Source organism: Erithacus rubecula, assembly GCF_903797595.1.
Source record: "Erithacus rubecula genome assembly, chromosome: Z".
Taxonomy (NCBI): domain Eukaryota; kingdom Metazoa; phylum Chordata; class Aves; order Passeriformes; family Muscicapidae; genus Erithacus; species Erithacus rubecula.
In genome coordinates, this window is record NC_136661.1 from 21,123,884 (window position 1) to 21,136,421 (window position 12,538).

Below are 12,538 nucleotides of genomic sequence, written 5' to 3' on the forward strand. Positions count from 1 at the left end.
ACTCATTCCATGAGCTGTTCAAGATTTAAAATAGTTTTCAAAAATGCATTAAGATGTGCCTTGTTGATGAACAGCCCTGAGAATCCAGTTTAAGGGCTATATCAAACCAAGGGCTATATACCAATCCAAGAGTTAAAGTATAAATGAAACTTAAGTTAGTTTTAAATACTTCTAATACATATCTCTGCACAGGAACTGTTTTAAATTCTAGGTTGCTAGAACAGTCATTCAAGATAATTACTGCAAGTAACAATGAATGAACACTTAAAGAAATTCCAACAGAATTTTTGCAGTGTTCACTTACAGAACTAATTCTTTTAAGAATTAGGAAACAAGAGCTAGCTGATATGAATAACAACAAAAAAGGAGAAGTTCCTCTCATTCTCAGAGAACAGTTGCATCGTTTTTCCTCATCTGCCTTTCCCTGCAGCTCTGCTCCCTAAGACACACTGCCTCAGTGAACAACTAACAAAGGAAAAGATAAAATGCTAATATTCAGCCTAAAATGAAGAATGTATTAATCCTTTAAAGTTATTAACTGAGATTTTAGACAAATTTCTTTAGCAGGTTTTGTTAAGAACTCTATCTCTCCATCTGGAATTTCTTTTTCTTGTTCACTCACTTTCCACCCATCTACTAAGACTCATTCTACATATTACAGCTGCAATTTTAAATTAAACACTGATTTGCTATTTATACACAAGTACATATTAAAATAATTTTACAGGGGCCAAAGACAGGTGGATTATGTACTGAAATTCTACTCTTATCAAAAGACTACAGTAGTGAAAACAGTGGAAACATTTTGTAGTGGGTATTTTATGCCAATGCTTCTCATTATCCCTTTTGAAGTCAGACTTACTTTTCAGCGAGGTATAAAAAATAATTGAAAAATAATAAGCTTGGAAAAGGAAATAATACCATAAAACAGCAATGTAGAACAATGCTTTTAAAAAAAGTCCAAGCTCTACTGACTGTCAGGACCACAGTCTTGAGGTTAGGTGATTAAGGTGATTAAGGGCTTTGCTAAATATAGTCTTAAAATATGCCTCCAGGTTCTATTTATAAATAGGAAAGCTTGATTGCTTATCATGTCTATTACTCTCTATTCTTAATAGAAATGCAGTCTGCTTGTTATAATGTGCATTATTATAATCACAATACTTAGCATACTGTGTATTATTATAATTACAACATAAATGCCTAAAACTAACCTAGATTCTTTATTCTTCTCTAAAGGACATTCATTAGTTTTAAAACTGTCCTTCCCTTTATGACACTCAGAACTGCAATTTTGTGTTAAAAAAATGAGAATTTTCCTTATTTAGACAAACTACTTTATAAAGAATAGTATCAGTCCTCAGAGAATGTGAGGCAGGATATATATTATACAGGCATACAACAAAGTGAACACACACAAAACCTGTTATTAAATACACAGATCTGCTCTATTCTAAAACTTACCCATACAAACTAGTAGGAATAAGAAACCTGAATAAAATTTTGCACCAGCTTGGCAATAAGCACATTATTTTTTCTACACTAAATTATGCAACTGTCCATTGCAATTTCGCATTTCTTTAAAAATAAAAGCTGTATACAGTGCTACTGTAGATACTACACATACTGAAAAGTAACATAATGCATACAAGTACAGACACCACAAAAAACGTTTCCTAAAATTCACGGAGTGTACACTGAATTGTAACTGATGTGAACACACAAATGAATTAGACTTGAATATTACACAATAACTAATCTAAACTTGGTTGCACTTCTAAAGCAGTAATCTGTTAGCTCTTAACTGGAAAAAATAAAAAGGAGTCTGAGAAATTGTACTATTTTATTTGGATACTTAAATTCATTGAACACTGTCATGACATGGCATTTGTAAAGTTGGCAGTAATGAAAAAAAAATATTTGGCTGGCAGTATAATGAATTCACAATATTTATAAAGAAATACTTTTTCACTTAACTAACAAACCTTAGTAACTGACATACAGGAGTTATTTCCACAATATAAGTAATTCCTTATTACAAAATTCAGATGTGAGAGTAAGCCAGTTAATTCCACAATCCCTTTTTATACTGCAGCAAGTTTTAAAACTGAAGCAATATTTGCCTTCAAATTTTGACCCACTATCCCAAATCAAGAAAGAAATGCTTCATTTTGTTTCAAATGCTCTAAAATGATTATTTAAACCAATTATTTTTCAAATTTTACGTTTTTTCCACTCCGGCTTGTCTGTTTCATCATCTTCTGGTTCCACTTCTGCAAAAACTGTTTTTGGCTGCGTTCTGGAAAAAAATTAAAAATATTTAAATAGTTGACAGACCACAACACTTTATCAGAAACTGTATTAGGCACGACACACAAGCAAAATATAGACACTTTCAAAAAAAGAGCACACTAGACTTGATAATTTTTTATTATTGACAATAACCTATCAGCTAACCTTCTCAGAACTGAAGAAACCTGCAGCTCACAGAAAAACAAGCACAACACACATATTTTCAAGTATTATTTACTCATTAGCTTACAATCAGTATCTTTGTATTTCATGAATAAAATTAAGATAGAAGTGAGGAACAAATACATTTATTTCCATGATAGAAAAGCAGAGTCACTGGCCTCCTCATTCCATGACATTTTAAAAAGAAACTTCTATCTTGATACACCGTAGAACATCAACAGCCAGTAAGTGAAAACAGAACAGCTAAGCCTGGTTTCTGGCTAAGCCTGTGCATGAAAAAACAGCTTCTCCTCAGAGACTTTATCTAACACCACTGTAACATAAAAATTTTAATGATCTTCATATGAGAACACAGTGTATCTGACAGTCAAGCTTGATAGTATCAATTCCCCTACTCTTTGTATGAATTTTAACTACCACTTAAACTTTACAAAAGTAATTGTTGATTACGTTCTAAATTAACACAGTATCAAGTAGCAATGCAATAAACTGTTTGGACATTCAGTTCCCTTGATTTACATTTTAACAACTGCATGGTCCCCTTTTCCAACTAAATTCTCAGCACAATCACTGCAGAGCTGAAACGATCAGATTTCTGAGGCTGGTTGTGCTCAACTTCTCAACATGACAAAGTATAAAATGCAGCCAATGCAGTCATCATCTCATTACTGTATTAACAAATGTTTTTGCATCAGTCTAAGGATATGAAGCATTATTATTATAACAACTGTTATTTGGCAAACTCTACAAAATGCATAAACCTTAACAAAATTGTGCCTGTCTCACATAGCACAACAGGTAAAATCCAGTGTTGCCTCTTCAAATATAGCAAGCCATCAGCTCTGACAGTGCAGGATTCTCCACTTATTAAATATGTGACACAAATAGGGTCAAAATCACACAAACTAGTCAAAGACAACTAAGTCCCCTAACACACACAGGATCCTTCTATTGCCTGCTCCTCCATCTTCCAAGCTTGCCATGGAGGACAGGGGCATGCTGATAATTCCAGAGGTGGCCCTACTGCAGAACTCTGACTGCACATGGTGCAGGATGCAGCAGAGACCTTGCACCAGATGAGGACCTACACTGTGGAAGTTAGAGGAGTCCTTCTGTTGTCCATGGAAAGCATAACTGAGATTAAAAAATATTTTCCAATTTCAAAATTTCATTATAAAGTACTTATATAAATTATAAGTACTTATATAAATTCTATTTAACCCATTGCTGAATAAAGCAGTGTGGGGAAAAAAAAAAAAAAAAGAAAAAAAAAATCAACATTCTATTCAAACAGACACCAGGGACAAAGGCTTTATTGGCTGAAATACTGGATTTTGATAGGTGCTGAAAATGAAGAATGTATGGAATCTTTTTCTCTCTTTTTTCTTACATACTAACAAAGGTTTATTTTGCCCATTTTAGAATGTACTCTCCTTTTACCACAATATATATCTAAATGTCCTCTAGGATGACCTCAGTATTAAGTTTCATTAGTAAAGCACAACTAATCAAGTGGAAGTCTATAATTTCTGACCACAAACTTGCAACTGTCATAATTCAGATAAACATTTCCAGCTTAGAGGAATCAATAAATCTGTGAAACACAGAAAGCAGCAAAACCTATGTTTTTTCCAGGATAGGAATGGCACAGAAAAAAAGGAATAGGCTTCAGAAAAGATTAGTGTGCTACTCAGTGCAGGAAAGCTGAGGTAGAGGAAGAAGGAGAAAGAAAGAAAAAAGAGGGAAACTGTACCATAATCTAGCAGTATTCAGCTAAAGCAAAAAAGTGCAGAGGAAGTCAAGTCTGCTTGCTACCTCACTTTTTAAAATTACCATGAAATAGCTATAGCCTCAGCTGAAATGTAAAGTATTCCATCTCCTCAAGCTACATAGCTGTAACTGGGGCACCTAGGGTGATTCATATGCCTGGCCACTTAAAAACACTGATTTTGTTTTTGCTTTATCAGCAGTGATCATTTAATCAAATTTAAACACATTTTTTTCTGCTTAGTAACTACACTGGAGATGCTGTATGATTCATATTTATTCAAAAATTATTAAAACAAATTTTCTTCTGGTAAGTATTCTTATTTCTGAGGGCTGTGTTATTTTTCCCAAGGCAGAATACTATGGAGGGCAAAGGGGCCCATGGAAAACTCCTCAAACTGATTAGATTTCATCTGCAGAAAGCACAGCCTAGCAGTAGCCTGGCATGGATGCATATGCATATGACTCTGATAAACCACATACTCCAGAAAGGAAGAACACAAAAAGGCAAGGACATCCCCAGCTAAGATGAACAGAGGCATTAAAGAACACAGAGGAACAGAGTTATGACAGCCAAAGCTCAGATGGAACTGAAACAGAAAAAAAATGTGAGAGGCAACAACAAAGGAGTTCTACAGCTACATTGACAGCCAAAGGAATGTGAAGGAAAATGTGCTTTATTGAGCAGGTGAACCACTAACATAGCACATGGAAAAGGTCAAGATACTTTGGTTTTTTCAGCTCCATTTTCCCTGAAAGGTCTGTCCTCAGGCCTGCAGCACTTCTACACTACAGCAGAGTCTTGGGAAGGAACTGAGACATTTCCAACAGACTAGGAAGACAGTTTGCAGGTCATTAGACATGTACAAATCTGTACCAGATGGGTGGATTCAGAGCTACGTAGAAAGCTGGCCTATGTCATTGCAAGGGCACTCTCTCATCACTGAGATGGGAGAGGGTCTCAATGGCTAGAAAAAGCAAACATCATCATCATCTTTGTGAGGGGCAAAAGAAGGATTTGGGGATCTACCCAACTTCAGTTCGCAAGAAAGCTATGTAATGAATCCCAATGGAAGACATTTCCAGATGCATAAAGGACATGAAGGAGGCAGGGAACAGCCAGCCTGGGTATACTGTACCTGCCAACCACATTGCTACGAAGGGCTGCCCAGACAGATGTGGGAATTTCCATCCTTCAGGGTATTTAACCTTGGCTGAGCAAACCTCTGAACAACCCAAATCTAACTGGATCTGAGCAGTGAAGACACTTCAAGCAGGAGCTTGGACAAGATGACTTCAGGCATTCCCTTCCTACCTAAATTGTTCTATGATCCTGTGTTTCCACATGACTGTCAGCTGAAACCAGTATCTCATACACCAAAAAATGCATTCTTACTGTGGGTTATGGTAACAGGCTGCAAACAAAAATGGGAAAACAAACTAGCATGATTTATTTATACTATGCGTTTCTCTTTACTTCAGTGGTTTTCAAGATACTCAGATATGCAGACCTCTAGAAAATTTCCAGGGGCCATGAAGACTGCTTTAGAGTCACCATAATCCCTGTGGCTATGGGTTGTTTTTCTTAATTGCTTTTCAGGGATCCAATAAAAGTAGCTCATTGACATGTGAGGATCACAGACTAGCAGATAAATAATACTGCTGCAGCAAAACCAGCTGGAGATGACAACTGCATATCACAACATGTGACTCATGTCAAAGTAACTTTTGAAATTTGTGTTTATATTGCACTGAAACAAAGAAAAAAAGATTTTCAAGCATTCTTGAAAACCAGAATAATGTCATAAAGGTCACTTCCAGACTGAAAAGTTAAGGTTTTTAGCATCAGGCAGCTTTTTTTTCTTTACCCCACCAACCAGCCTTACTCTTCTCTTAATCTCAGGGGCTTCCCTCTCAAAATTACCTACTTACAAAAAGATATTTAGAATAAATATAACAATGCATGCCAACAAGGCTGTTGTTACAAGACATTTTGCTCAGTCCTGATTCTTCAGCTAATTCAGATACTCAGGCCACTAAGTGACTTACACTTCACAGACTGGTATTGCCCTTGAGAAAAATTTCAGTGAACACAACACAGGTACAGACTTCTGTTCCAAGTCATTCCCTTTTGACAGTGACAAGCAGCAATGAAAAAGACTACTAAATAGGGGTAACATCAGTGAAATGAAAAGTACTTTCAAGAATTCCAGTTTACCTTGTTGAGGAGGGAAATTTCACCCTCACTTTCTGGTACAGAAGGAAGCTGCATCTGGGCCTGATTAGGCACTCAGCTACAATGCTTAGTAATTCCTGCTGATCCTTCAGAGGGACATCTGAAGTCATTATAGTATATCTGTACAGCTGTGTTAAAACAAACAGCTCGCAAAGAATGTAATTTTCAAACATTTACAACTGATGCCTCAAGTTCCTTTCCTGTAGTTCTTTACTTGAAATTTTCAATCTGTTCTTCCTTTCCTTTCACTCCACTGGAATGGCTCTTGCCAAGGACTCTAACAAGCTTTTTCCTGAGAAATCTCAAGATCTTTTCCTTATCCTCATCCATTATGACTTTTCTGCTGTGTTGATCACATCTTATTTGACACTTTATTCACACTGGGCTTCTGTGACATGTCATCTCCTGATTCAGCATGTACTTCTTATCATCCCAGTATCCTTTTCAGCAGCATCTGTTTTTCACCCATTCTTTTGCCTCTTACGTACTTTCCTCTCCTTTCTGGTCAAATGTCAGGGGAAACAGAAAGGTCAAGCTAATGATAACAAGCTTAAAAAAATTTTCAAGTGATAATGCAAATGACTATTCAGCTTGAAGAGTTAATTAGGTACCTTTAACTCCACAAAAAGAAATATATTTTTACATAGCAGAACTCATGTGTTTCTTAAAAAATTTATTGAAGTGAAAATCATAGAATCTTAGCATGGTTTAGGTTGGAAGGGACCTTAAAGATCATTCAGTTCCAACTCCCCTGCCATGGGCAGGGACACCTTCCACTAGAACAGGCTGCTCAGAGCTCCATCCAAGCTGGCCTAGAACACTGCCCAGGAGGGGCATCCACAGCCTCTCTGGATAACCTGTTCTGTGTCTCACTACTCTCTGAGTAAAGAATCTAAACAAATCTCTCCTCTTTTAGTTTAAAACCACTTCCCCTTGTCCAGTCACTACCCACCCATGTAAGTGAGTCACTCCTCCTCATATACAATTTTAAAAGCATTGAAGCTGATAACTGATTGAGAATGATGCAGCCAGTATGGATCAGGAACAGACAAAGCAATCCAGTCATCATATTCCAAGTTATGAAAACTGATTAACCAGAAAAGAGCATTTCTTAATCTTCTCAGTCTAAAATTATTTAGTAACTATTACTGGAGAAAATTAAGTAACTATAGTTTCCTTGCATATTTTCTGAAGAAGGAGAGTGAAAACTTTACATGCATAGATGGAACAGGACCAAAAGCCTTGTCAAACAAAAGATATATCAAGTGAATAGTTTTATGCCATGATTAAGTAAAAATTTACTACAAGAAATGTGGAAAAGCTGGTAGCAGAAGAATAAAGTAATAAAAGAATAAACAATTTTTTGAAAAATTAAATATATTGGATGTATGGGTTTTAGGTCTTAAGACAATATATGATTTTAAACATGTATTGTAATATCACCTTTCCTAAATCCACAGTGTAACTTATGCTATAGCTAAAGCAGCTGTCCAGTATGCAAACCAGTGCTGTATGATAATTTGGATCAATTACCTATAATTTGCATATTTTATTAAATATAAGTCTCTAAGTACATCTGTAAAATGTATTTTATATACAGATTAAATATCCACGCTCTCTAAATTCAGATGTAGGATATAATTAAAATAGCATATATTATTATATTACATATATTATATCAAGCTTTATGTGCCTGTTAATATAGTCCTGAATTCTGAAAAACAAGAACATAACACATAATAAGTTTCTGCTTTTCATTGTCTTAGATATTATTACTATTAGTGCTGTTATATAATAATGATAATAATGATAATAATGATAATAATAATAATGATAATAATAATAATAATAATAATATTGTTTGGGAGTTTTTTTAATTCTCTTCGCACAGATTATATCTGAAATTTAAGCTTTTAAAACAAAGATAATGGCAGCTTCACCAGTATGAGATTTATCAGCTGACAAAGCCATCATGGCAGTGTGCTGCTGGCTGAAGTCCAGTTCCCCCACATACATATCACTGTCTGGTGTGTAAATTAATAGCAGTCTGGACTTGCATCTTGCCCACTTCTCAGTCAGCTCTTCTCTTCCCCTGCAGTCACATCTTTTAACAAGGAACTGTAATGAGATCTGGCCACCTGACACAGTAAGCCTCCTCTAACACAGCTTTGTTTTAAAACTTTCATGTCTACCACATTGCAGGTGTTGGGGATGAAACTTAATACACAATCCATGAAGTTACTAAGCCAAGAATATGCCGACGTATCTATCTACCTGATGGAATGTGTGATTGCACCTACTTTTGAGAGTGGATTTCTCAAATAAAACCAGATGCCTACATATTCTGAGTACATTTCCTCTCCAGCAATCACGAACTCTCAAACAACTAAAAAATCAATATTTAGCATATTCATTACAACAACTGCTGCAGAATTAGACTTTCAAATATCCCATCTTTGGTACCCAGAGTAATACTGTATAATGCATTGGATTGATGTATAACACCAATGCTACAGTTATCAATTACCTGGTCAAAGCCAGGCTGGGTCGCTGACATTCCCAAGCTGCTTTGGAACTGCTATTCAGTTATCTTTGTGAATATGTGGGTCAAGTCAGAAAACAAATGTCACCATCTGAAATAAGCTTGAGTCATAGAATATTTCAATTTTCTGGAAAGAGGTGGTGACTGGTTCACTACAGAGCTAACACTAATAAAGAAAGTAGTCAGTAAAGTACTACTGAATGTACAGCCTCGGAGACAGAACAATATGCTGCAAAATAGAAAAGCAATTCATTATTGGCAGACTGTTCTGTGAAGACTATTTCAACTCTTCAAAATGTTTTCTCATGCATTTTGAAAACACTACTTGACACTATTTGGTGGAAAAAAGCTCCATCAATGATAATAAAATGTAATTATTTTAATTTTTCAAGTGGTAGACTCAGTTCAATAGTATGAAATGCATTTATGTAGTACTTATTTTTATGGTATTGTGAATGTACTTAATTGTTTGAGATATATTTATTTTTAGGGTAAAAAACTTTAGGTAGAAAGCATTTAAGAAGAATACTGCATAATTTTCACTTTAATATATATATACAAATACCACACTCACACATATAATTTAAATGGAGTAGAGTATTATCTATGGCACTAACAAGGTTTTATGACAAAAATCTTGATAAAGCTCCTTAACTTATGTAACACTTTTATGCTAAAGTTTTGGCAGCAGATTTTACCAGTGCAATTTTTAATATTGCTGTACCTTTAAAACCAAGTTAATTCAAGCAGTTACTTCCTACCTTGTGTAGGAAAAATTCAGATAAAAACTTATGATAGTCAAGAAATCATTTTGTCATAACACCACATAAATATTTTGAAGAGTTAATCTAAGAATCAGGCAGAATTAGAGGGCATATTGGAAAATCATCTCAATATATCAATGGGACAGTACCCTATCATAAGGTATGTTGCATTTTAAGACACTGAATTTGAGAAGATTCTGAACTCAAATCAAGTTTGAAAGTTTTAAAATAACTTCTAGCACCAGCAGGTACATTTTAAAAGTGGAAATATGAAAGTTCAAGAATAAAACCTCCTAGAAACGGATTTCTTTATAAAATAATATATTCTTGGTTTACATATTTGTGGTAGCAATCAAAAAAAGGCAAAGCATAGCATTAAAGACATCTACTTTAACTAGACTGCTACTGGCCTCCAGAATCATTACTTGTATTCTTAATTGTTTCCTTACTTAGCATATGCTGGGGCCACCCAGTATGGATTCTCCTCCGCCTCCTTGGCGTGGCGTAAAATGGCTTCTCGAGGGTTGCTGTCGTCTGTCTTGTCCAGGGCAATGTTCTTGACTATGTATGATGACAGGGTGACCCCGTGAGTCCCAACACGGCCACCACGACCTGGGGCACAAAGAGAAAAATATTTTAGAAATATGCAGAGCCTACAACAGCGACCTGATACAAAGAGGTTATTTAATGCTATAGGAAGGATTTAACTTAGGGCGGAATTCAGGTGGGTGTTTTACTGATTATGTAACTCAAAGTAAACTATTGTAATTATTATTTCTTTGCAGGCAAGCATTCCAACGAGACATCAATGTCTTGAAGTGCAGGACACTGCCCATACATCTACAGAGCAGAGTTACTGCCCCAAAAATGCAAATCCAAATGAGTGTAGAACAAAGCATGATGGCATCTTTGGCATACAATAGTCCAAAATGATTATGCCTAGATTACCTGCTCCTGCTACTGGAGGTTCAGGTTTGTGAGACTTTAGGGGGTCCAACCTATCCTTCTCCAGCTGTTTCCTTGTGCTTCGTTGTCGTGGTTCACGGAACATCGGAAGTGCATGGGCTGAAGGGTGACAGTTTGGAGAAAATTAAATGTTAGAAATGCCATTTTCATTTTAACATTTTAAATACAAAGAGTTGGATTCTTTTTCACAATGGAAAACGTGGGAGGTAATCCCATATCCAAACAGTGGTTTACTAAGTTGTACTTTCAAAGGCTTCTTTCTGCCGAATTTTTCAAAAAATGAAAGCAGCCAGACATCAGGGTTCCTTCAGGCAGGAGCCTCTCATCTGAAATACTGTAATCACATTTATGCATATCTCATTCATACCTCTGTCATTCAGTTCTCAACAGTAGCATTGTGACCAATCAGTTGCTCTTTTCTGAACTTTTAATGTTTCTCCAGTTTTCTCATATCCTAAGAGCATGACAAGGAGCTTGATACATTCTTGGATACGACAAAGAGTGAAGAAGAAACCCCTCAATGATTCCAAACATAATTTTATGCACATGAAGTCACAATCATGCTCTTTCTCAAATAATAAGATTAATCACCATTGGGAAAACACCATAACTGTAACAGTCTGGCTAAATTGTCAGGATTTATAACTTCTATTTCCTCATAAAAGTGCTATCCTTAGTTATAGTAATGGCTTTGATCCACTCAGACAAGAGTCATTTGTCAGCAACACAGAAACACCACGTTAATGGACATGGCTTTCTCACAGTGAGGTTTAGATCTCACATGCAGGTGTGCCCATTGCTGCCATTTCCCAAAATCTGGGAAATTATGTAGCAGTCAAATGATCCAATAAAGACAAAAAATAACCAAACAGATCTTAAAATTAGGAACATCATCTCTACACTGAATAAAATCCATCAGGGAGCATTCAGGTACTTATCTGTTTGAGTTTTCAGCTTATGTTGGAAGTTCAACTTATTAGACTGAACAGTCACAGCCAGGTGACACGCAGCAGATCTTCGGAAACAAATGATGAAGTTTCACTTTTGCAGATTTCATTAAGTATGAAATGCCAGTGACAATTTTCTGGCAAGCACTAAGCTTGATCAGCTTCCTCAGAGCATCTGAGGTGACTAATGCACAGATCCAAGCCTTTGCCATTTGTGGAGTAAAGATTGCTTAAGGGAAAACCATGCTGTGTATTCCTGTAGTTTAGAAGTGCCACTTAATCCCTTAAAACAACATTCCTGTATTTTAAGCAGCTATTACAGGCAATTCTGATATTAAAGAGCAACAAGAAGTCTGAAGAAAAAACAAAGAAAAAAAAAAAAAACAGAAAGAAAAAAGAGGGATAAAAACAGTAGAATAAAAAAGGGGTCAGTTCATTTTGCAAAAGCACTTCAGACATCTTCAGGTTTTCCCAATTCTGCTTGTAAACTTAAAAGACAGATATCTAAACTCTGAAAAGTTTTCCAAAATATGCAAAAAAAATTAAAAATTTGCTAAGCAAATCCTTACAACGTTTTTCTGCATTGATGTATATGGAAGCATCTTTATTTAGTTTCAAACTTATGTAGAAGAAACAACTAATTAGCTAGAATTCAGTGATAAAATCCCAAAAATTTGCGTAACTTTGACCTATATCTTTAAATGAAATTTATAAATGCCATTTAACACACAAGTTCCACTGGGTTTTAAGCAGAATTTCTTTAAAAGACCACAGAAATTCTTCATAATATAAACACTAATGACAGTGCAACATAAAGCAATACAGTGAAGGATGTTGTTAA

General features: G+C 35.6%; 1 protein-coding gene across 1 annotated transcript in view; it reads right to left on the minus strand.

Annotated features, from left to right (window-relative positions):
- Positions 1–1,824: 1,824 nt before the first annotated feature.
- The window catches only part of WDR70 (WD repeat domain 70), a 127,070-nt gene continuing 116,356 nt past the window's right edge, over positions 1,825–12,538 (minus strand). Inside the window, exons 16-18 of the mRNA XM_079330109.1 lie at positions 10,733–10,849; positions 10,234–10,396; positions 1,825–2,299 (exon numbers count right to left, since the gene is read on the minus strand). Coding sequence (XP_079186235.1) covers positions 2,215–2,299; positions 10,234–10,396; positions 10,733–10,849 — 365 coding nt within the window. The 3' untranslated portion in view covers positions 1,825–2,214. The remainder of the gene's footprint in view (positions 2,300–10,233; positions 10,397–10,732; positions 10,850–12,538) is intronic.